The sequence below is a fragment of the Rhinolophus sinicus genome, linkage group LG05, assembly GCF_036562045.2.
Source record: "Rhinolophus sinicus isolate RSC01 linkage group LG05, ASM3656204v1, whole genome shotgun sequence".
NCBI classification, from domain to species: domain Eukaryota; kingdom Metazoa; phylum Chordata; class Mammalia; order Chiroptera; family Rhinolophidae; genus Rhinolophus; species Rhinolophus sinicus.
The window spans coordinates 138,745,395-138,770,655 of NC_133755.1; the positions used below are offsets into that span (position 1 = coordinate 138,745,395).

The window sequence follows — 25,261 nt, forward strand, 5'->3', positions numbered from 1 at the left end:
ACTTTCCTGCTCTCCTCATCTGCCCTTCCCCTGAGGGTCCTAGTTCTATCCTTGGAGATTCCTAACTAACCCCACCCACCCCAAAGAAGGCAAAGATGACTCTTAGGAGAGAAAGTCACCTTTGTTTTGCTAATGTGGATCACTGCTCAAAATATAACTTGGATGTGTTTATATGTTAAAGGACTCCTTGTACCCAGAGAGCTGGGGCTGGAATGAATGGGATGACAGAACACAGTATCCAGAATGTCTCAACTTTGGCCCTATTGACATTTGGAGCTGGGTGACTCTTTCCTGTAAGGGGCTGTGCATCAGAGGTTGTTTGGCAGCACCCCTGCCCACTACCTACCAAATGCCAGTAGCACCCCTTTGCCCCATTTGTGACAGTCAAAAATATCTCCAGACATTGCCAAATGTCCCCTGGAGGCAAAATCTCCTCTGCTCTATCCTGTCATACTAGCTAAACCAAAAAGAATTTCTTGTAAATATACAGAAATCTCTCACCAAAGCTGAAGGCAGGAGGTGTAATTGGGCCTCAGGCCAGGCTAAGTCTCCAACCTGGAGTCAGCTGTTTTCTGTCTCTTCACGGGCCTCCTGCTGGAGCTGGTATTTTACACCGCTGTGAAATAGGGCATATTCGTGTTCAACTGAAACCAACCAAATAGCACAAACTTCCCAAATGCTCTGTGGCCTGGCCAAGGGGTGACTGGTCCTCCCAGTGACGATCCAGAGACCCTGCAAGATCTGAATGACCAGGGGAAGGTATATACAGCCAAGGAACTTGTGTCTTGAGTTTGCATTAACTTTTTGTATGTTAATTTCTTAAAGTTGATATAACACTTTGATATAACATCAAACATGAGCATAGTGAGTTACATTTTAAAATGCACATTCATATATATCATTCTGCTTAACTCTTTCACTGTGTTAATTGATTTCGTTTTTTTTTTTCCGAAATGTGTCAAATCCACAAAAGACAAAAAGTTGATATTTTGACTATTTTATGCTTTTAATAATAACAATTTGAACTGCTTTGTATATAAATGACATTATTTTTATGTATAAAAATTCCCTATTGTTATTCATTCTTGAAAAACAAAAATATAGAAAAATATACATCTGCTTTCCTAAACTTCCTTTCTGGAAGTTTTCATCCACACTCAGCAGATGGATGGAAGTAATTCATTCAGATATATCCAACTATCGCGGCAAAAGGGTTAATATTTGTCATAATCCTATATGAGACAGGTGATACCTCCATTTACAGATGAAGAAACCAAAATTCATAGATATTAAATTACTCAACAAAGTCTCATAGTTATGGACAAGGGATGTCCAGCGCAGAAACATAGTTACAAAGAATATTTAGATGATTGATTGTTAGAGCTGTGGGAGAGAGTGAGAACTGGACACCTTTTAGGGAGTGGACAAAGGGGCCAGAGTAGATGAGGTTGTGGGGAAGAAAGAAACTTTCCTCTTCCCTTCAAGGTTCTTTCAGCTGGTCTAATAACCACATAGACATGAGGCAGATTAATAAGAGAAAATGACCAAATTTAATTACTTATGTACATGTGGGAATACCACATGCACGAGAGGTTCAGAGACAGAAAGGAAAAATAAGGTAATAAATTTCTGAACTAAGGATGAGGTAAGGCACCTGGGCCTTCAGAGGGAAGGAAGAGCATTCTCAGGACAATAAGTGGAGCAGATATTCAATCAATTAGAAGTTTGCCCGGCCCTACATATAAGTCATAAAAGTTATTTCTGGTGATAACTTCTATTATGGACAAGGTTCCTAATTTAAATTCTTTAAGGGAGAGGTACCATGTTTCCCTGAAAATAAGACCTAACCAGAAAATAAGCACTAGCATGATTTTTCAGGATGACATCCCCTGAACATAAGCCCTAAAGCACCTTTTGGAGCAAAAATTAATATAAGACCCAGTCTTACTTTCGGGGAAACAGAGTAAAAGTTTTTCCTGAGCCTGCAGGGTCTCGATTGCCTTCAGCTCAAAATAATTCACATGCCAAAGTGGCACATCTTCAGGAGGCCTGTTCTGAACCCCTTCAAGGTCAAGAAGGCAAGAGCAACAGCTAGAGAAAACAGTGGAATGGTAATCGAGAGAAGAATTTTAATCACTCCAGTGTGAATGGTCACCACAAGGAAACTACAGGGAGATCAAGTCCTATAAGGAATGAAAAGACCCCAAAGCCCTTTAGTTTTCGGGTGGAAATATTGAGTCTTGTATAATGTCTGTACTTGTTATGACTACTGATGTCCCAGAGCTGATCACATGCCATTCTGTCCCATCAGAATGGCCAGCTCCTGACTAATGGCATGACACACGAAAACAGTGTCATGTTTCTTCATGCTTCCTCTTGCAGATATTCTCCTACTACTCTTGTCTTAGCCATCTCTGAGTTGGATGATAACCAAGTTGGCAAATTCAGTTTTTATACGAAGGAAGCCATCCTTAAGGTAAATTACTTTTGTTTAAAAGATACTAAAGTAAAATTAAGCAATTTGCTCATGTACTTCTTTCAAAAGTCGTATTTAATTCATGTAAGGTTAGCTCCCCTATAAGAGAAAAGCTCCCAACTTTATAAATAATGATAGACTTGACTCGTTTAATGCGCACCATTGGTCTGGTTGGAACTGTAGAGTCTGCGACACCCTAGCAATAACTTCTGTTAGATATTAAAAAGAAGCACTTGTAGTGGACCATCTTTGTATCAAGCTTTAAAAATATATACTTCTTATTGGAGCTTTTATCTGATCTTTTTAAACCTGGTGCTGTTTTTTTCACTCAGATTTCTTTGCTTCCATGTGTCGGTGTGAGTGTGTATTTGTATGCCTATATTTCAAACATTAATCTCGGCAATTTGATGAGTCTGCCACTGAGCACACGTTTGCTAGTTCATCAGAGCCTGTTGATCCTTTCCTGACATTTGGGGAAAACCGATGGTGCCCCGCTATAGAGCACATCCAGCCTGGGGGCTGCCTTCATAGGATACGATGCTGCTTAGGGAGAGACAGAGTCAGTCTCGTGGCTGAGGAACAAGGATCTCCACTCATCCTGCAGTTTAATTAATACACAGAGGGAGCCAAAAATATGTATACACATTTGAAGAAAGGAAAACTGTATTAAAATGGTAATAGTCAATAGATACCCATAACAAAAGATGAATACAAGTCACGTTTGTCTTCTGCAATTACAAAGGTGCTCAAAGTGGTTACCATCAGCATAATTTTAATAGTTTATTTCCTTTCTTAAAATGTGTATACTTTTCTTTGGCACCCTCTGTATATACATGTTGAATAAGTAGTGATCTCAACTTCACCTGTTTCTTTATGAGAGAAATTCCTAATACCTTTCGTGTTTTCTCTTTGTAGCTCTTTTTCCATTCAGGAGTGGAAAATATGCAAGTCACCCTTGCATGTCAAGCTGCTCAGAAAAATGCTTTGATGGTAGCTGTGCAGCAGGCATCCTTCTATCACCCTCCCGGAGAGGGCTGTCCTGATCATGCCAAGGTCAGTCTGTAGGTTAGAAATGCCTGTGCCAACACTGCGCCAGCTAAAGTCAAGCTGCCCCTTCCTTCCCTACTTTCCTCCTTCCCTTCTTCCCTCTTTCCCTCCCTCTCTCCGTTGGCCTCTCCCACTCCTTCCTCCTTTCTTTCTCCTCTCCCTCTTTCCCTCTTCTTCTCATTTTTTTTCCCTTCTTTTCTATCTTTTTATCTTCTTCCCTTTTTCCCTTTCTTCCTAATTTCCTAATATGAATGAATACATGACCAAATCTTCACTGGGCCTTTTAACTTTCAGTAATTTGCTAATATTTTTTTCTTTGTATGTAACTCTATAATGTTGACTAGCTAGAATCGTCCAGCAGAAAATAACCTGTTCCTCCATCCCTGCCCTTTGTAGATAAATGATTCCGTTGTTTTATGCTTTATCGTTCCATCCTGTATTTCTTGTTGCAAAAGTAAGCAGGTATATTTGTCCCTTCTTTTTCCACAAAAAGTAACACGTAATACATACTCTTTCTTTTGTCTGGATTTTTCTTTTTGGTTGTTACTGACATATGATTCACAGAACGTAAAATTCACCCCTTTATAGTATATAATTCATAACATCATGCAACCATCACTACTATCTAATTCCAGAACATTTTCATCATTCTCAAAAGAAGTTCTGTACCTGTTAGTAGTCACTCCCATTGCCCCCTTCCCTCAGCTCCGAGCAACCAGTAATTTATTCTGTGTCTTTATAGATTTGCCAATTCTGGACATTTTGTATAAATGGAACCACACAGTATATAACCTTTTATGTCTAGATGGTTTTTTGCTAAGCATAATATTTTCAAGTTACATCCACGTTGTACCATGTGTCAGTATTTTATTCCCTTTTACTGATGAATAATATTTTATTATATGGATATACCATATTTTGTTTATTCAATCATCAGTTACCAGGCACTGGATTGTTTTCACTTTTTGGCTATTATGAATAATGCTGCTATGAACATTCATGTCGAGGTTTTTGTTAGCACTTATGTTTTGAGATTTGTCAACACTTGTTATTGTCTCTCTTTTTATTTTAGCCAACTTAGTGGGGATAAACTGGTATCTTGCTGTGGTTTTGATTTGCATTTCTCTAATTACTAGTGATGTTAAGTATCTTTTCATGTGTTTATTCGCCATTTGTATGTCTTTGTTTAAAAAAGTGTGTTTAAATCCTTTGCCCTTTTATAAATTTGGATTTTTTGTCTTTTCATTACTGAATTGTAAAAGTTCTTGATATATTCTGAATACAAGTCCTTAATCAAGTATATAATTTGCAAATATTTTCTCCTATTTGGAAGATCATCTTTTCATTTTCTTGATTGTGTCTTTCAAAACAGATTCTTAATTTTGATGAGTCAATTTACCTGTTCTTCCATCACTTGTTCATTTGGAATCATATTTAAGAAGTCATTGCCTAATCCAAAGTCATGAAGATTTACTCCTATGTTTTCTTCTGAGATTTTTACAGTTTTACGTCTTGCATTTAGGTCTATGGTTCATTTATGGTTGATTTTTATATGTGTTGTGAGGTAGGGGTCCAACTTCACTCTTTTGCATGTGGTATCCAGCTGTTCTAGCACCGTTCGTTGAAAAGATTCGTCTTTCCCCATTGAATTGTCCTGGCACCCTTGTCAAAAATCAATTGACGATAAATGTAAGAGTGTATTTCTGAACTCTCAATCTTATTCTATTTGTTCACATATCTATTTTTATGCCATTACCACTGTGCTTTGATTACTACAGAGTTGTGATAAGTTTTTAAATTAAGAAGTGTGAGTCCTCCATTTTTGTTCTTCTTTTTCAAAATTCTTCACCTATTTTGGGCCCCTTGCATTTTTATATGAATTTTAAGATCGGTTTGTCAATTTTGGCAAAAAAAAGGGAATAAAAAGCTATTTACAATTTTGACAAGGATTACGTTGAATCTGTAGATCAGTTTGAGTACTATTGCTATCTTGACAATATTAAGTCTTCTGATTCATGAACATGGAACTTCTTTCCATTTATTTAGGTCTTTAATTTCTTTTAACAGTATTTTGTAGTTTTCAATGTGTTAAGTCCCGCACTTCTTTGGTTAAATTAATTTAAATGTATTTTATTCTTTTTGATATTATTATAAGTGGAATTATTTTCTTAATTCCATTTCAGTGTTCATTACTAGCCTATAGAAATACAATTGATTTTTGTATATTAATCTTGTATCCTGCAATCTTACTAAACTCACTTATTAGTTCTAATAGTTTACTTGTGTTCATGTGTATATGTTCCTTAGGATGTTCTATGTACAAGATCATGTCTTCTGCAAATAGAGATGATTTTATTAATTACATTCCAATCTGGAATGTCTTTTTTTTTTCTTGCCTAATTGCCCTAACTAGACCCCTCTAGTACAAAGTTGAATAGAAATGGTGAGAGTGGGTAATTGTCTTATTCCTAATCTTAGGGAGAAAGCTTTCAATTTGTCACTGTTAAGTATGAGGTTAGCTGTTGGTTTTTCATAGATGCCTTTTACCAGGTTGAGGACATTCCCTCCTATTCCTAGTTTGTTGAATGATTTTTATCATGAAGGGGTTTGGATTTTATATATATATATATATATATATATATATATATATATATATGTGTGTATATATACACATAGTTTTGCATTTTATTTTTTTACTTAACAGTATATCCTGGAAATCACTCCAAACCAGTTCACAGATATTTTTAACAACTGTATAGTTCTCTCTTGTATGTATGTACTGATGAATGTAATTTAAATGTAAAATTAAATATTTAAGCCTTATGGATTCTATACAGCTTACCACATTTACCCCTTATCATATTTATCTACCTTTATTTCTACTCTTCACATTAATAGGCGAGTACTAACTTATGAGTATGGCAAGAATATTCAATCCCCACTTCTGCTGCCAAATACTAATTCCCATAGAAATCATATACTGAAGTAGAAAACAGGGATAGAGTGAGTTATTTTTAAAAATTCAACCCCAAAATTCTTAATTCAGTACCTACAATAAGTTGGGCTCATCAGGTAAGACTGAGGTACAATTCATGCTCCTGAGGAACTTTCAGCCAGTATGGATAAGAGGGACAAGTCCACAAGTAATCAAATACAAGGCACAAAAGAGGTGCCAATAAGCGTAGAAGAAACTTAAGGAAAGTAGAGGTCACATCTAGGAACCAGGAAGGGCAGCACAGAACAGGGGCATTTTGGAAAACCTGAAGGATGAGCTGTTTTGATAGGCACAGATGGCCATGTGATCATCGTGAGGAGAAGACCCTGCAGGTACTCAGGTGTGGGAGCGAGAAAGGGCAGATGGGGACTAGGAAAAATGAACCCACCATTTGTGGTTTTCATACATAGTTGACATATAGATTTCTTTGTTCAATTAACTTAATCTTATGAATACCAATAATTAAGCCAATTAAGTGGGGTTGTTCTGGTAGAAATGGAGGTTGAAAGGCTTATGAGTCACTCCCTGAGATCCACCCGGGAAGCAAATGTTGAAAGTGAATAGGTGCACAGGGCAGGCATGGGAAGGCATTAAGAGTAATAGTCTGGAAAGACCTGAAGTTCTGGGAGGGGCAAGGAGGCATCAGTGTAACAAAAAATAATTATATGAGTATGTGAATATATTAATATACATGTGGATGATACATGTGTGTTTATATGCTTTCCTACAAGTGTGAGACAGGAAGACAGCTGATGACATAATAAGGAGGAATAAATGATGGAGACAGTGAAACAGAAAAAGAGGGAGGGAGGGAAGGGAAGAACGAAGGAAAGAGACCAAGTCAGAGAAGAAAACTTTGTACTGCTACCAAAGCCAAAGGAGGGGAGTGTTTCAAGAAGAACTGAGTCATTGAGAAAGATGTACAGAAGACAAATAAGCACACAAAAAGGTGTTCCACACCATTAATCATGACAGAAATGCAAATTAAAACCCCAGTGAGAAACTACTACATAGCCATTTGAATCATTAAAATGTAAAAGACTGGCTATTCCAATATTGGCAAGAATATGGAGGACATGGAACCCTCACACACTGCTGATGGCAATGCAAAATGCTCCGCCACCTTGGAAAACAGTTTGGCAGTTTCTTATAAAGATAAACATACACTTACTATATTATCCAGCCATTCCACTCCTAGGTACTTACTAGAGAGAATGAAAGTATGTGTCCATACAAAGACATAAACAAATGTTTATAGCAGCTTTTTAAAAAATAGCCAAGTACTGGAAAGAACCCAAATATCTATCACCAGATGAATGGATAAACAAATTGTAGTACATCCATACAATGGACTACTACTCAGCAATACAAAGATATGAACTATTGATATATACAAAACATGGATGAAGCCAGACAAAAAAAGAATAAATACTGCACGCCTCTATTTATATAAATTCTAGAAATGAATTCTAATCTATAATTGAAAAAAGCAGAACAGTGGGTGCTTGAGGAAGGGGGTTGGGTGGGAGGGATGGTTATCGTCATTATTTTTATTGCAGTGATGGTTTCATAGTTGTATACATACACCAAAACTTATATAATTGTACACTTTAAACATGTGCTGTTAATTGAATGTCAAGTATACCTTAATAAAGCTATTACTTTTAAAAGAAGAAGAGAGAATAAGCGGTTGAAAGTTGGTAGAGTTAAATGTAGAGGGAAGATCCGGAGAGTAGGGATTAAAATAAGGACATTTGACATTCTCAAAAGTTCATTGCTGACTCTGACAGGGCAGTTTTAATGGGGTTGGAGTGAAAGCCAAACTGCAACAGTTAAGGAGTGAGAAGGGGATAGAAATATAGAAGCACTGTATATTTACTGCTCCTGTATTAATCGGCTCGTGCTGCCATAACAAAACACCATAGACCGGGTAGCTTGAACAACAAACATTTGTTTTCTCATAGCTCTGGAGGCTAGAAGTCCAAGATCAAGGCACACTTGGTCAGTGTGCATGGTCAGTTTCTGGCAGAGCAGACTTCCTTGCTTGAGGATGGGTGCATTCTCACTGTGTCCTCACATGGCAGAGAGAAAGGAAGTGGTGTCTCTTCCTCTTTTTATAAGGGCACCAGCCCTGTCAGGTTAGGGCCCCACCCTTATGACTTTATGTAACCCTAATTACTTCCCAAAGGCCCCACCTTCAAATACTGTCATGTTGAGAGATAGGGCTCCAACATAAGAAATTAGAGGGAGACACAAACATTTGATACATTAAGAAGTTTGGTCAGAATTGAGAAGGAGGCTTGAGAGGGTAGGAAATTCAGAATAAAATAGATGTGAACATATTTGTAGGAAGAGGCTGGAAAATAAAAAGCAACTGAGGATAGAAATGAATGATGGGCATGGTTGGGATGTTGAAGACAGGTAAGGGTGTCAGGGAGTTAACAGTTCAATTCAGCAGTTTCTATTGTCCAGGCAAGGCAGTGAGCTAAGTGACAGGATATACATGGGCTCATGGAATCCTCTCAACAGCCCCTTGAGATGGGGGCCATCATCCCCTTTTTGTAGGTGAGGAAAAAGATTATGGAACAGAGTCAAGATCCCCAGCTGACTGTGTCAGCCCTGGGATCTGATTGCAGCGTGTTTTCTCCCCTCTTAGCTCACTCACAGCCTTTCTAAGACCTCTCGAGTCTTCTGAACTGGTATAGTCTACTATTTCCAGAAGATAAGGGTCTTCAGAAAACGTCAGGATGGAAACTTTGGACTTTTTACCCAGGATTTTTTTTTCTTTTGCCTCATCTTCCTTCAGTAATTCTGACATAGAGCACTCCTTATTTTTCTCTTTGAAAAAGAGAGGTCTTTTCTTTTTTGAAGCCTTCATTTTTTTTTATTTTTTCATTTTTTTTTAGTTAGCATTTTAGAAAAATGTAAAAGAATTCCATCCATCATACCTGGTAGCTCCATAACAATAGGAATATTGGAAAATATGGATTTCCCTTTTTTTCTCCTCCATCCTCCTTCCCTTCTCCCCCAGCCTCCCTTCACCTCTCCCTCTTTCATCATTATGGTGCATGGCAGCATATACAGCCCACCTCCATCGGATTAGGCTGCAAGATCTGCAAGAGTGGGTACCCTGAAACAAAGTTTTAGATCTTGCAGCCATGAAGTCCATCAGCAATATTTCTTGAGAGGCTTCTTTAAATGAGCACTCCAACTAGCCACCTTGCAGAATGGAGAATTTCTTTCAGAGCACTTTACACAATTGCACTCTATTCTGGAAATAGTTACACTTAGTGCCTTACCCCTTCATTGTGTAAAACGGTATCTCTCTTCCCTTTTCTCCCTTACTCTTTGTGCTCTCCTCCCCTCCCTTCTCTCCATTCCCACCACCCTCCCCATGGATCCAGTCATTTACATGTATTTGGGGTCAGTAGTGGCTGTGAGGTAATTTTATACCCAGTACCGCAGGACTTACAAATCCAACAAATGTAATTCACTTTGTTTTGAAATATTTCAGGAAATAAGTTCAGATCTGAGAAATCATGGTGGAATGGGCCCAACCAGAAGAAGTTCTAGAATTATGAATGGCATGGAGAATTTGCCGTTAGCCCCAACTCCAGAAGTCCCAGACACCCTTACTCATCCTTCAGAAAGATCCCAGGTTACCAAAAGGTACTGCACCAGGGGGTGGGAAAGGGGTGGGGAGGGTTAAAATAACAAAAGTGTCCTCTTTTAAGTCAGTGAATAACAGTATTATGGAACTGAAGGATGCCTAACTGAAGACCTTGTATGAACACTGAGAAGGCCCAACTCCTTCCATTATACTCCAGTCTATAAAGGAGAATCACCAGTTTCTAATCTCAACCTCTTTTCTCTTCTCGCCTCTCCTCCTTTCTCTTTTTTTTCCCTCTTCCTCCCCTTATTCTTCCCTTTCTCTATATTTTTCAAACTCCAAAGAGGGTATAACAGAAGGAAGAAGAATATGGGCCTCTCCAAACGTTCCATGTTTATCTTAAACAGGGAAGCACAGAACTACCCACACTCTTCTAACAAGGGTTTTGCCCTTGCTTACAATAACAGGGCAGTGTGTTGTCAGAGACACGGCCTCTGAAGAGGTATGTCTATAAATGAGGAGTGCCTGACTATGTCTTGATCTCTTCTCACCATGACCAAGAAAGAGAGATATTTGTATTCAGCAATACTCATGAATGCTCTGAATATTTTATTGGGGCCAATGACACTCTAATTTATTTCTGGCAAATTTAGAATGAACAAAATAACAGGTAAAGCTACTCTACTACTCAAGATGCCATTAATTTGACACATGGCCAGAATTCAAGTGCCTTAAATCTACATTCCCAATGTGTGGATGGAAGATTTAAGATCGATGTGCCTAGTCCAGTGGACCCTTGAGAGGCCATTTCAGTCCAGGTACCCCTACAGATCAGGCCAGAAGAGTACAAGGGGACCTGAGTAGTACAAACACTGGGCCAGACTATGAAGTCTAGGACTGCTAATGCATGCCTTAGGCACATGGGGGTCCCCAAGGAGAATGGTGACACATCAGCATCCCCAGCGAATATAATCAGAAACACTTGAGGCAGAGGAGAACCATGGAGATAGACACCTGCTCTCCTGCTGCAATACCCAGTACCTCAGTGCCTCAGGTGTTCCTGTCCTCCAGAGAGCTCTCAAGGTGTCCTCTTGTTATATGTCCACTTGTCTGGGCTCAGATGTCTCTGTTCACTTCTCAGGGCTCCGGAGGCATTCGTGTCTATTCAACTAGAAAAGGTGGGACTGCGGGACGTGATGCTGAATGCCTTCCTCCTCAGGAAACAAACCATGGCCAACAGAATGAAGAGCCTCGTGAGTACAGTAACAAGGGCTCCCTAAAGCTCTCATGTCCTCTTTCACATTTGGGCAAGTAAAAGTTCTCAACTTGGAATCTGTTGCTTTCAGCCTATTTGGATAGGACCGTTGAAAATATATTATAAAGAATTGAAAAACAGAGTTCAATAAGAAATAGAAAGGAAGCAATTCAAGCTAACTGCTGTTTAGTTTTAAAACTATGTGCACTTTTCCAAGGTCACATATTCTTTTGTCACTTTCTAAATGGAACTGGTTTCTGAACATGGTCTGGATCCTTTGACCACTCCTGAGTGACCTGCAGGTACTTAGGAGTTCAGACAAGGTGAGCAAAGACTCTTGCCATCTAATTCACCTGTTACCTTGGTTTTTCAGATACTACTGCCATGTGTCTATTCAAACTAGTGTTTTATACTAGCCTAATCTGTTGAAAAATAAACTCAAGTCTTTCAACAGTTAAAAGTATTGCTTAATTTTGTGAATATCATTTCAGTATTCATTAATTTTTTGATGAGGAAATCATTAGGCTAATGCATCCATATTTGGGAGAGAAATATGGTTTACAATTTCTAGGCTTTTTTCCTACCTGTAACTGAAAAGGAAAGACTTCCATTTGCTAAATTCAGTTCTAGAAATGGGATATGAGGGAGGCCAGACTTCTGGATTACTGCTGAGCAATAATGGAGACAAAGGACTACTTTTAATAAATAATTGAGATATTAAATTACATTTTTATTAAGATTTCAAAAAATATTAACCAAATGGAAAACGTAATAGCTCATTAACTGCTCTTCAGGATTATCCAATGCCTATCAGATTAGAAAGGGCTCCGTTTTGTCAATTTTGTCACGGTCTGGGATTTTAGCCTACTTAAAAGGTAGTAAGTTATCCTGTGACTGTTCTGTGGATGTAGGCAAAAGACACAAGACTCCTAGATCAGAGACAAAGAACTTGATTACTCACAACAGAGCAGGCTGCATGAGCTTGTTTGTGTCGGTTCCCTTGGTCTCCCAAGTCCTAAGAGAGCAACATGGACGAGCCCAGATGCGTGCAGTGGGCTCTTGTCACCGTTGAGCAACAGTGAGTTTGGGGAATCTACCTCTTTTATAGCAAGTTTCCTTTTATTCCGGAGGGGTACATTACTTCATCCCTCAAGATTGCTCTCTGCAATCATAATCCTGAGAAACGGACAAGGTAAAGAGTAATCAGGGCCTTGCTTTCTTGGCATATTCAGCAAGACGTGCAGGAGCAGCAGAAGCCATGGAGGAGTGTTTCCCCACAAGCTGAATTTCAGAAAGAGCATCTCAACCGGGTGGCGTTTTTCTGCTTTAAGTTTGCTATGCGTTTGTACACACGCACTAGCTTGGGGAGTTTTTGTAACCAACTGTCTAATAGAAGAACTATTACCTTTTTTTATTACAGGATGAAATTGGGAAAATCAAGAGAGACGTTATAGTTGAATATTGTCAGAAGTAAGTATCCTACATGTGAACTACACATGTGGATTTCTCTGACTCTGAACTCTACAAACAGCAGCATTATGTAGAAATCCAGACAATGAATCAGGTGGTTTGTTTATATCAGCCACACTCCTACTGGATAAAACCAAATTAAACTGTCCTCTGACCCACAGAGGAAGGAGCATTAGGAGTGAAGGATCGGAGGTGCTTTGAAGAGGTCGGTGCCTCAGGTCATAGCAACCTGACTCACACAGCAATTCCTTCCTGACAGAGGTCCTCTATTCTCTTTGAAAAGTCTTCCAATGAAGTAGCTCCCAGAGCTGCTGTGAGAGATGGAGCAGCTTAGATGCACCTTTTGGACGTGATCTCTTCTGACTTTTCAGGTTCAACCACCACATGTCCCACTATTCTCTTCGGGGTCAGATCATGGCCTACTGCAATAGCCTGAGAGCCCTGCTGGAACAGTTCCCTACCCTCAGGGACACCTTGTTCGTGATGGGGCAACCACAAGAAAAGAAGGGCTTGAGGGACTCCAAGGAGAGCCTCAAGGCTGACCCCAGGTGTGTAATTTTCTTTATAGCTTGTTATACCCCCCTCTCCACCACCCCCCTCCAGGAAAGAGGCATGTTAAGTTTGGTATGGAAATCTTGCTCCCTTTACTGCATTTGACCTTGATCTGCTAGTTCAGGAGGGCAAAAGAAAGAGTTAACAGTGCAAGAATAAGAATACCTTTGTGTTTGAACCCTGAAGGAATGTTTTGTTTATGGGCTGTTTGCTTTTTCAACCTATGCAGTTTTATTTTCACCTGGACAACCCAGGCATTTTCATCAGTCACACCCTTTTACAGAAGCCAGCATCTAAAATAAGCAAACAAATAAGTAAACTTGATCTTGAGCTGTCCTGGCTTCAAATATTTTACTCAGTGGAGTAGAAGTAATATTCAGGAAAGTAAAAATAAAGTATACCAGTGCCTTGAATAAATCAGTGTTCTTCTATATTTTTCTCTCTATATATAGAGGAATATTAAGTGATAAGAGCAGAGCTACTTTCATACTTTCTTATCATGTTTTATCCAGTTTTCCAAATGTTCTTAATTCAGCCTACCAAGAGTTCACTCACCTGGATGAGGAGTTCGCATACCTGTGCAGTCAGTGACCACATTTCCTTAAAAAAGAAGGGGATGTTACACAGTTGTGCAGTCTCCAAGGGGGAGCAAAAACATCCTGCAGAATGAGTTTACCTCCCTCTTTACTCTTTCCTTACGTCACAAAGCTTAGTGCTGAGTATCAATAATACTTAATAAATATGATCATAGAACAGATAGATGAAAGGGAATTGAAAGGCCATGTGTATCCCTTATTCATTCATGCATTATTCAGCCATTATTTACTCAGTGCTTACTTCATAGCAAGCACTCTGCTATGTGCTGGAGTTACAAAGGTGACTAAGGCATTGACTCTGGCAATAAATTCAGTGCAGTGGGGGAAAGTTCCATAAACAAAAAAGTAACTTCAGAGATTTCAAAGATAACATGTTAGAGTTATGTAAAAAGTTCTGTGAGGACATAAAAGAGGGAGTGTTTAGCTCTAGCCCAGGGCCTCAGGAAGAAATTGAAAAAGGAGGTGACAGGTAAGTTGGAGTTCACCAAGAAAATAGAGATGATAGGACAGGCTAGAGAATTAAAGAAGTTGAGTCCTTAAGCCCTTGGCTGACTGATAACTGGCTATCAAAATGGCGGCCAGTCCTACCTTGATACTGAGAAGGTGCCAGTTTGTGGAGACCAGTGTTTTGTCTCCTGAACTCAGTGCATTCACTTGGGTAGACTTCAGGATTTACCGAATGGAAGAATGCATTCAAAAGAGGCTTAGGGCAAAGATAGCTCAGTAGAACAACTATTTTGTAAAGGGTTTGACCTGTTGCCCAATGAAGCTAAAGTGCATCTTTCTCTCCTATGAAACACCACAGGATAATCCTCTAAGCCTTCTCAGTTCCATTCTCGCACCCATCCACTAGCCAACTCAACCGTTTATAAGTGCCATCTACATGTGGGGTCAAATTTTTCAAATAGTTTCCAGAAGTCTAACTATGGGTTCACTACATTTGTGTTTAGGATAAAATGTATTCAGGAAGCCTATTTTTGTTTCTGATCTGTTCTATTTGCAGCACCCAAATAAGAAGCTCAGAAAGGAGAGAGGGAGAAACAAATTCCTTCAAATTGCAGGTCTTGCTCTATTCATTTATCGTTTCTTGTGGATGACTGTGTGTTTCCTGGAGATGGAGGGAAATCGTCATTTACAGGGGGAAACCTAGAGCCCTAAATCATCTTGTCAGTTAATGTGTGATCATTCCAGGCCAGGACATTGGTCCATGAAGTGTGAGCAGAGTGCCCACCCGAGCCCAACTCATAGAATCAGGCTGTGGACGATACAGATTCAGTGTTTCTCCACTACACTCATCTCCTGCTTCCTAAACTCTCTAGATTTTAACATGTCCCTTTTAATACACTCACATAAAATGGAGCGTAGAGAACTTCTGCCTTGTGTGGAAGTTTGGGAAAGGTACTGTGAGATTCTCATTTCAAAGTCTGTGATTTCATGCGCTGAGTATTAATAAAAATTAACAGCAGCCACAGAAGGTACAGTGGGAAGAGCCATATCCTGGTAGCTAGAATATTTGGACTTTACCCAGCTCCATCATAAGTTGCCCTGAAGTCTTGGGTAAATCACTTCTCTTCAATCTCTGGACCTCAACTCTTCATCTAACAAGAAAAGAAGTTGAAGCAGGTCTCTCAAGTTAAATAGGCTGTGATTCTTAGTGCTAAAGTGTCTAGAACTTGATGCCAAGGAAAGGGAGTGCTGAGGAAAGACTTCTGGGAAAGGGGCCATTTAACAATGTCATGAAATGATAAATGGGAATCACCCCAGGCCAAGTTTAATTAGAGATGAAGGGACAGAGTTGAGAAATGAGGGTCATGGAGGACAGGGGGCCTCACCTCATTCATAAAATAAGGAGTTGAGTTAGACTGAGGATAAGAAATAAGTTTTATTTTAAATACTAATTCCAACAATCGGTGCCTTTGAGGACTCTGAGACATCTCAAACTTGTGCCAGTGTTGTAATTCATTGGCAATATCTGCCATGGGCAAGGAAAGGGAGCCAGGTGGCCTCCCTACTTGCGTGTGCCATCCCTTGACTAGAAGTGTCCCATGAATTCTATAGCTTCAAAATTCTAAAATGCTACTTAATCCTTTAAAGGCTGTACTATGCTTATTTTAGCAGAGACACCCACTCCCACCTCCGAACCACACCAGAATCTCTATGAAAGGGAAGCCAAGGGGAGCTCTCCTCCCAAGAAGGACGCCCCTTGAGGAACTAGAGTCTGGAGACTAGAATGATGTAGGCCCTACTCCCAAGAGCAGTGGAATTGACTGATGGAGGAAAGAAGAAGGCACAGAGAGAAAGGACACTAACATTAATCAAACCCTTATTACGTCACAGGCAGAGCCACCACTATCCCACACAGCTGCTTAGAAGAAGGCACCCCTTCCTATGGGCAGGTATAGCCCCATGCCCGGGTACAGAGCTTGGCAGGTAAAGCACAGGCTGGACCTTGGCCAGTGCTGATTGCCTCAGGGCACATCCTGAGCAGAACTTGGCAGCCTTGGGGCCAAGGGTTGTATAGTAATAGGTCAGACATGGTCCTTGCCCTTCAGACAAGGGGAAATAGACAGATAATCACAGTGCACTGTGATAAAGAATCAAAGTATAATGAAAGCACCCACCGGGAAATGTTTAGTATTATCTGGAGGATTAGGGAGGTGGGGATTGGAAGCAAGGCAGGCGTCAGGAAAGAGGGGATGCTTAACCTGAGTCTTAGAGGATGAATAATGTTCCGGATGAACCAGGAAAAGAACTTTAGTTCAAGCTGGGAGACCCATGTATGCAAAGGCACAGAGATGCGAGACAGCATGTGAACTTGTGAGTGGCTGCTCTCCAGGATGTGTGAGGATGAGACGGGAAGTAGAATGCACAGAGAGAGGGGCAAGATCCAGGAGTCCAGCGTTTGTCTTCAACAAACAGGGAGAAGAGGAACAAGACGATTATCAGGGACATCATTGAGGAAGCTGCTGAAACTGTACAGACGAGAGATGTTTAGGAGGCGAAGTCAGCTAGGCCAAGTGCTGGATTTAATACGGGGCTAAGGGAAAAAGAGGAATGTAGGATGTCACCCTGGAGACTCTGTGACGATATTGTTTAATGGGTACAGTGTTTCCATTTTGGAAGATGGAGAAAAGTTCTGGAGATGGATGGTGGTGATGGTTTTACAACAATGTGAATGCCACTGAAATGTACACTGAAAATTATAAGAATAATTCATAAGTAACTGTATGACTTTAAAATAACCTAAGTTGAGATTTAGCTTTCACTTTCCTTCCAAGTAATTATTTAAAAACTGAAACATCTTTTGGAATAAGTCAGAAACTTGGATAGCATACAGAGATTCCTGGTAGCTGCTACTATGAGAACAGTGGGTAATGCTTAACCATAGGCGTGGCTCACAGAAGTATTATTCCCATGATGGACTAGCCTCACAGAGGCCAAAAATATATTGCTGAACATCATTTTTTTAAAATGGCTAAAGTGCTAGATTTTATATTATTTATATTGTACCACATTTTTTTCATGGGGAAAAGGGGATGACAGTGTTATTAAGAAGAGATATGGAAAAGGAGATAATGAATCTCAGCTCAGAAGCCTCAGCTGTGAATTTCTTTCATGAGTCTCCCAACACGTCCAAGATGCTTCTTATTCTGTAGTTTCTCTGCACTTTCATATACTTCTATTCCACCATGCTTCTATCACAGAATCATGTTGGGATATCTAACTGCCCCCTGGAATGTAAGATCTTTGAGGGCAGAGGCTGTGTACCTCTGTCTTTGATCTTGGTTAAAAGGAAGGGTTGAGGGGGTGGGCGGGCAGGGAGAGAGGGGAGTTTCAGCTAGTGGCTTTTTTTGTTTTTTAATCCGGACAAAACTTTTTTTTTTTAAATTAAAGTTTATTGGGGTGACAGTGGTTAGTAAAGTTACATAGGTTTCAGGTGTACAATTCTGTATGCATCAGTTATAAATTACATTGTGTGTTCACCATCCAGAGTCAGTTCTCCTTCCATCACCATATATTTGATCCCGTTTACTCTCATCTACTACCCCCTCCCCCCTTACCCTCTGGTAACCACTAAACTATTGTCTGTGTCTCTGAGTTTTTGTTTTTTCAGTTTGTCTTGTTCCTTTGTTGTTTTCAGTTTTATATCCCACATATCAGTGAAATCATATGGTTCTTGACTTTTTCTGTCTGACTTATTTCGCTTAGCATAATAATCTCAAGATCCATCCATGTTGTCGCAAATGGCACTATTTCATCTTTTCTTACAGCCAGTGGCTTTTAATTCAGTTACAAAGTAACAGACCCTGTCATCATCTGCTGGCAGGAATTTGGTATGAGGCTTAAAAAAGACTTGGAATTATTGAAAAGGGAAATGGGTGCAAGAGCTGATCAAAGGAAAGAAAAAGAATTGTCCCAGAGTGACACAGCTCAGGCTGGAGACCATTTACTTGTTGCTTGAACATAATTAGTGGTGTAATTTCCTCTAGCTGTGCTCAGCAGCATGTGACTAGAAGCAGAAAGCCGAATAGCTAGCTGGAGGGACCCAGTGATGGGGTTTTGCTAGGTAGCTGAGTAGTGAGTACCAAGAAGCAGAGAACTGAAGGTGCTGGTGAGAGAGTAGTTCATGTGCTTGACTGTGAGACCCAGTCTGGGTAGCGAAGGGAGTGAGATCAGAATGGAACTGACAGATGGGAGGGGACTCTGGACGGCTAGATGGTGTCAAAGAGCATATTTTGTGGGAACAATGGAGGTTCAGTGGGAGGGAATGAGTGAGAAAACTGGAAGAATAAAAGGTTGAGCTGGGAGAGTAGGCTTTTGCGTTTAGGGTTTTGAGGGTGAGATGGTCCCAAGGTGATGATGGTGAGGTCTGGAGTGCTGCTGCAGAGTGGGCAGCTAAAGGAAAATGAAGGTGAAGGGAGATGCTGTTGAACAGGTCAGGGAACCATCAGGCCAAGGTGCTGATGGGAGCTGTCCTTGTGGGGCTGAGAAGAGAGCTACGCTCCTGCGCTGAGCTTCCTGTGGCCCTCTCTGCCCCTCCTCAGCAGCTGGCTGCTCACTGCGGGCAGGGGAGGAGGTGGCAGGCAATGAGGGCTCAGTGAAGGATACCAGTTGGTGGAGGCCCCTGTGGCTCCAGGGGTGCCTGCTGCTCAGAGGCCCAGGACTGCACCCGCCACACTACTGCCAGCCCCAGGCCTGCAGCCCCATGGACTCGGACACAGGCCTCGTGATTTTCTATTGTTGATAGCCAATGTTTCTTTAGGGCATCTTTGAACACTGTGAACTGAATAATAGAGATAAAAACTGGAATAAGCCAGCTTTGATCTGTTCCAGAACAGGACAGTCTAACTTTGTGGTTGCTAAAATAAAGGAAATTCTCCAAACTAACACCCCACTTTGTGCCTGAGCTTCAGATCACCTGATTAAAACTCTGAGACTTGAAACGTAGGCGTCAGGCCAGTGAGTCACTATTCACAGTAGCGTTTTAATGATTAAAAGAGTCTCATACTCAGGATGTTTGATGTTGAAAACATTCAGTCCTTCGTGTAAAATGAATTACATTTCACTTTAGCACGTGGAAAGGGTCATCTGACTCTCTCCTAGAGACCCAGAAATGTAACAACAGCCAAGAAATGCCCCCTATGATGTGCAAAATGCCCTTAAGAAGGTAAGACCCCCCCTACTGAAAGTCCTCGCTATACATAACTGAAGTGGGAATGAAAACGGGGTACAATGTGAGGGAATGATGGAAGCAGTCGAGCTGAGGAGTAAAGGAGAAAGGAGGGTCTAAAAATGACTCCCCGATTTCTGGTTTTAGGGACTCAGGGGTTGTGGTTCTTTTCACATAGGAAGAGGCACAGGATTGGGGTGGAAGAGGGTGAGGAAATTCAACGGTTGCCATAGAAGTTTATGTTATTTAAGAATAAACAGCAAAGGACACAAAGTTGCTTTCGGATTATATTCCCTGCGTTCCGCTGGGTCAGAATGCCGCGGAAACCTTGCAGCCCCCAAACAGCCCTTGTTAAAGCGTTTTCACTTGTTCCAAATGACAACCACTTCCCGTATCACCTGGAGAATAGGCAAAGCGGGTGCTGTTTCCCCTACTCGGCAGATGAGGAAACTGGTTCAGGGCCTTCGCGTAGCCTTCAAAGTTGTCGTTACTGTCTGTCTCTCAGGTTCCATTCTGGTCCCTCCTGTCATGGTAGTGGTTTCTGGTTCCCGTGGGCGTGTGGCAGATGCAAGGAGCAGTCTGGATGTTCCATTTTCTCAGTTGCCTGGCTGTCTCCACTTCTGAGGTTATTTATGTAGCTCTTTATGGAATCCCTAGGCTACTCTTAAGACTGGGAAAACTCATCAGCCGTAACACAATCTTTCTTAGGTTGCAAGACCCTTTCTGGAGACCACAGTAAAACATGAAGGTGTGGGTTTCTCAAGAAGCTTGGGTCTGAGCAGAAACATGGTGGGAAGGGAAGGAAAGTAGAGGCTGGTCTCTAGAGCCTGGATTCTAGAACTTGACAGATCTGCACTTAAATCTCAGCTGTATCTCTTAGGAGCTGGGTAGACAAGATCTTGGTAACCCCAGAGGGCCTCAATTTTCTCATCCGTGAAACAGGAACAAAATACGTACATCCTAAGGGTGTCATAAGAATTAAGTGAAAAATATGTGTGGAGGAAGAAGAAACTTTCCTCTACCCTTTTAGGTTCTCCCAGCTGCTGTAATAATCAAATTGACTTGAGATAGATTAACAAGAGAAAATAAGCCCAACTTAATTACATGCATATGTATGGAACCCCACATCCAGGAGAGTGTCAGAGACCCCACAGACTTCAGCTGTTCAGAGACAGAAAGGGAAATTGAGGCATATATGACATCCTGAGCTAAGGGTGAGGTAAGGCACCTGGGGCTTCAGAGGGAAGGAGGGTCATTCTCAGGAGGGTAAGAAAAGCAGATGTTCAGTAACTAGAAGTTTGCCCTGCCCTATAGACAGGTCATAAAAGCTATCTCTGTGATAACGCCTATATGGGCAAGGCCCCCAATTTAAATTCTTTAAGGGGGAGGTGAAAGTTTCTCCTGGGCCCACAGGCTATTGATTGCCTTCAGTTCAAAATAAGTCACGTGCCCAAGTGACTGTCATGCGGGAGACCCTGCTCGCTGCGCCATTTGTCGTGAGGGGCAGCCTGCGGGGTCTCTGCTCCAGCTCCCCACATAAGAATGCAGGATATGGTGAGGCCAAAAAGGAACACCCACGGAGCCATAGGTAGGGGAGTCATACTACTGTATTCTCGCTGGCTTGGAGACACAGGGAGCAGAAGCCACACTGTTCGCAACCCTCACTGCACCGCTTGCAGGCTCAGCCACCATCTTCTTGCTAGCCCCCATTTTCTGCTAGCGTAGCCACAGCAGTTATATTAGTGGCCAATGGCTCACTGGTTACAGCTGACGGCCAACTAGCCACAGCTGATGGCCATGCAATCACAGTTGATGGCCATTTACTACCTGAGCCAGTACCTTTCTATGTGAGGCCAAGAGCCTGGAAACTGCTCTTTGGGGCTCTGTCCCCACAGTGACATATCTTGGGGAGGCCTGTTCTGAACACCTTCATATCTAAACCTCAGTGTGGTGCCAGCCTCCTAATTCATACCCTTCCTTTCTGTTCTTACCACACCTTTCCCTCCCTCCATGCCCACTCCTTCCTCAACACGGCTGAGGCTAAAATCAGCCCAACTGCTCTTTTCCCGTTGAGTTATTTATAACTGGCCACCTGTGAGTGGCCTGAAAAGGAGGCCTGCTTTCCTCTCGGGCTTGGACACTGTGTGTCAGTCACCACACTCTGGGCTGACGGGCGGTAGTATAAATAGTTCACTCTGGAGACGCTTCTTTTTTAGAGAGAACTGCTGTGCTACCCAAGTTCTCTTCTAATACACAGGAGTTTGCAGCCCCAGCCTCGATGTTTGCTGTCTGCTGACGGAAAAATCTTCCTAAATTTATGGTTCATACCTCATCCTTCTGAAGTGCTGATTATGTTCAAAGCTCTGCCAGAAAAGGTTTGTATTTTTTTTATGTGTGCCAGAATGGAAACTCGCTGTTTTTTTTTTGTCTCACAGTCAAACATATCAATTTCAGAGAACGTCTCTTGTTTTTTTCCCAAGGACATCTAATAACCGAAATCTTCTCACAGCTCCTAATATTTTTTGCCTGCTGTATTATCATTTCTCTTGGGCTTATTATTTCATGAATTCTGTTTCTCCCTCATCATCAATGAGCGCTAATTCAAATTTCAGACAGTCCTTATTATTCCTCAGTGTCCTCCCAAACCCTTCAAGAAAACTCCACCTTGATTCCCTGAAGTTAATGAGAGGCTGAGATCACATTTAATCACCGTTATCAGCCGGTTCCTGTTTTTTTGTTTGTTTGTTTGTTTTTGTGTGTTTTTTTGGGGGGGTTTCTGTTTTTTGAAGGTTTTTCTCTGTGTAGTACCTAACTTACTAATAGAGGATAATAGTGGTAACCATAAAAAAAGTGGATATAGAAATATATAAAGCACTCAAATAAGTATTTGCTAAATAAAGTACAATGTTGAAAATGGCAATTTGGGAACATTCCGATTTTTCTTTGTAAGTGAAAACATGTTTAATAACCTAGATTTCTCACCCTTTCTTCTCCACCCCAGCTTTATTGAGGTGTAATTAACAAATAAATCTGTACATATTTAAAGTGTACAACTGTGAAAGGATTACCACAATTGAGTTTTAACACATACATTACCTCAGATAGTTACCTTTTTTGTGTATGTGGTAAGAATGCTTATCTACTTCCTTAGCAAATTTCCAGTATATGTGAAAAATAATATTAATGAAGCTACGTCAAAGTGGAGTCAGAGCTGCCATCCCAGAAGAACTGTTTTGCACATCTTACTCCTCCAACCTCTGGGATGTTTATTTAAACTGGGCAAAATAATGTCCGGACTAGGCCTAAAGCAACATTGTATTCCAAATAACTGTGTGCAAAGCTAACAGACATTCTGACTACCGGGCTGAAAATTGAAGACACCTTTTAGAATTAGCACCGCCATGTATAGCTAAGGAATAACTTAGTTTATTTGCATCTATAGAAATTCCATCCTTGACTTATTAACACCAATAGAAATTTCTTCCTTCTATTCCTGTAATTATTCCCCTTCTCTTTCCCTAAAAGCTCCTTGCCTTCACCCCCTAATTGGAACACTATTTGGGTTTCTGCCTGAATCAGTGCTTCCCAAATAGCTCTTCTTTGGGATCGCAAATAAATGTTTGTTGCCTCTCGCGTTGGCCTTTTCTTCTGAGGTTACCATATACAATATAGTATTGTTAACTATAGTCACCATGCTGTACATTAGATCCCCACAACTTATTCATCTTATAACTTAAAGTTTGTACCTTTTGACCAATAGCTTCCTATTTCCCCTATTCCTGTGGCAACCACCATTCTATGAGTTTGACTTTTTTTTTTTTTTTAGATTCCACATTAGAGATCATGCAGTGTGTGTCTCTCTTTGTCTGGCTTGTTTCACTTAGAATAATATCCTCCGGTTTCATCCATTCTGTTGCAAATGGCAGGGTTTCCTTTTATATGTCTGAATGATATTCCTGTGTGTGTATCACATTTTTTTAATCCATTATCCATCCACCTGGCACTTAGGTTGTTTCCATAGCGTGGTATAGGGACAGAGCCCCAGAGAGTAGTTTACAGGCTCTCGGCCTCATGTGGAAGGGTGCTGGCTCGGGTGGTGGATGGCTGTCGGCTGTGGCTGATTGGCCGTCGGCTGTGGCCAGTTAGCCAATTGGCCGCTGGTATAACTGCTGCGGCCACGAAGGATTGCTGAGCAGAGCCGAGCAGAGCCGAAGAGAGCGGAAGAGGAGAGCCGAGAAAGAGGAACAGAGTCAAGAGAGTGGAGGAGAGTCGTCGGTCGGTCGGTTGGCGGAAAGGGGACGGCAGGTCACGCGTCCGGTGGGCCCAGCCTCCAGTGAGACCATAGTGGTATGACTCCCCTACCTATGGCTCCGTGGGTGTTCCTTTTCGGCCTCACCATATCCTGCGTTCTTGTATGGGGAGCGGGAGCAGAGACCCTGCAGGCCGCCCCGCCTGAAAGATGGTGCGGCAAGAAGGCCTCCGTGCACGACAAATGGCGCAGCGAGCAGGGTCTCCCGCACGACACGTGGCTATTGCGAGGAGTACCGCAATGGACGTGGCAGTGTAGATCATTTCCTCGAGATACTGATTTTGTTTCCATCAGCTGTATACCCAGAAGTGCGATTGCTGGATCATACGGGAGTTCTACATGCAAAAGAATGAAACTGGACCTCTATCTTACACCTCTTACAAAAATTAACTTGAAAAGGATTAAAGACTTAAATGTAAGACCAGAAACCATAAAATTCTTAGAAGAAAACAGGGAAAAGCTCTTTGACATTAGTCTTAGCCATGATTTTTTGGATATAACCTCAAAAGCAGTCAACAAAAGCAAAAATAAACAAGTCAGACTATGTCAGACTAAAAAGCTTTTGTACAGCAAAGGAAACTATCAACAAAATTAAACAGCAACGTATTGAATGGGACTAAATAGTTGCAAACCAGATATTTGATAAGGAAGTAATACCTAAAATATGTGAGGAACTTATACAACTCAATAGCAAAAAAATATATAAATCTGATTTTTATAATGGGCAAAGGATCTAAACAGACATTTTTCCAAAGACCTACAAATGGCCAACAGATAATTAAAAAGGTGCTCAACATCACTAATCATCAGGGGAATGCAAAACAAAACCACAATGAGATGTTACCTCACACCTGTTAAAATGGCTATTATCAAAAAGAAAAGAGACAACAAGTATTGGTGAAGATATGGAGGAAAGGGAACCCTTTTTCACTGTGGATTGGAATGTAAATTGGTACAGCTGTTATGGAAAAGAGAATGGAATTTTCTCAAAAAAATTGAAAATATAATTACCCTTTCTTTCACTGAAGGATTAATTTTCAAGTGTTTAAAAAATATATATTTCCATATTATATATACTACGTGTGTGTATGTGTATATGCTACCTTCTTTAGTTTGATCATAATTTTTCACTTTTCTTTCCCTTGAATGTTTAAAATCTTTCCCTTAATATTTAAAATCCAGTGCTTAATTGTTTTAGTTGTGCATTTAAACTATGTTGATAAATATCTATGCTTTGCTTACACATATTCCCTCAGGGCAATGTTGTCTGAATATGGGTT

The 25,261-nt window shown here is 40.9% G+C and overlaps 1 protein-coding gene across 6 annotated transcripts in view; it reads left to right on the top strand.

Moving 5' to 3' along the window:
• CCDC162P (coiled-coil domain containing 162, pseudogene) overlaps positions 1 to 25,261 on the top strand; it is a 164,459-nt gene that overhangs the window by 81,723 nt on the left and 57,475 nt on the right. For all 6 annotated transcript variants that reach the window (XM_074333386.1, XM_074333388.1, XM_074333385.1 and 3 more), the window contains exons 22-28: positions 2,383 to 2,476; positions 3,392 to 3,529; positions 10,033 to 10,187; positions 11,270 to 11,381; positions 12,804 to 12,853; positions 13,225 to 13,401; positions 21,930 to 22,047. In XM_074333386.1, the coding sequence (XP_074189487.1) occupies positions 2,383 to 2,476; positions 3,392 to 3,529; positions 10,033 to 10,187; positions 11,270 to 11,381; positions 12,804 to 12,853; positions 13,225 to 13,401; positions 21,930 to 22,047 (844 nt within the window). The remainder of the gene's footprint in view (positions 1 to 2,382; positions 2,477 to 3,391; positions 3,530 to 10,032; positions 10,188 to 11,269; positions 11,382 to 12,803; positions 12,854 to 13,224; positions 13,402 to 21,929; positions 22,048 to 25,261) is intronic.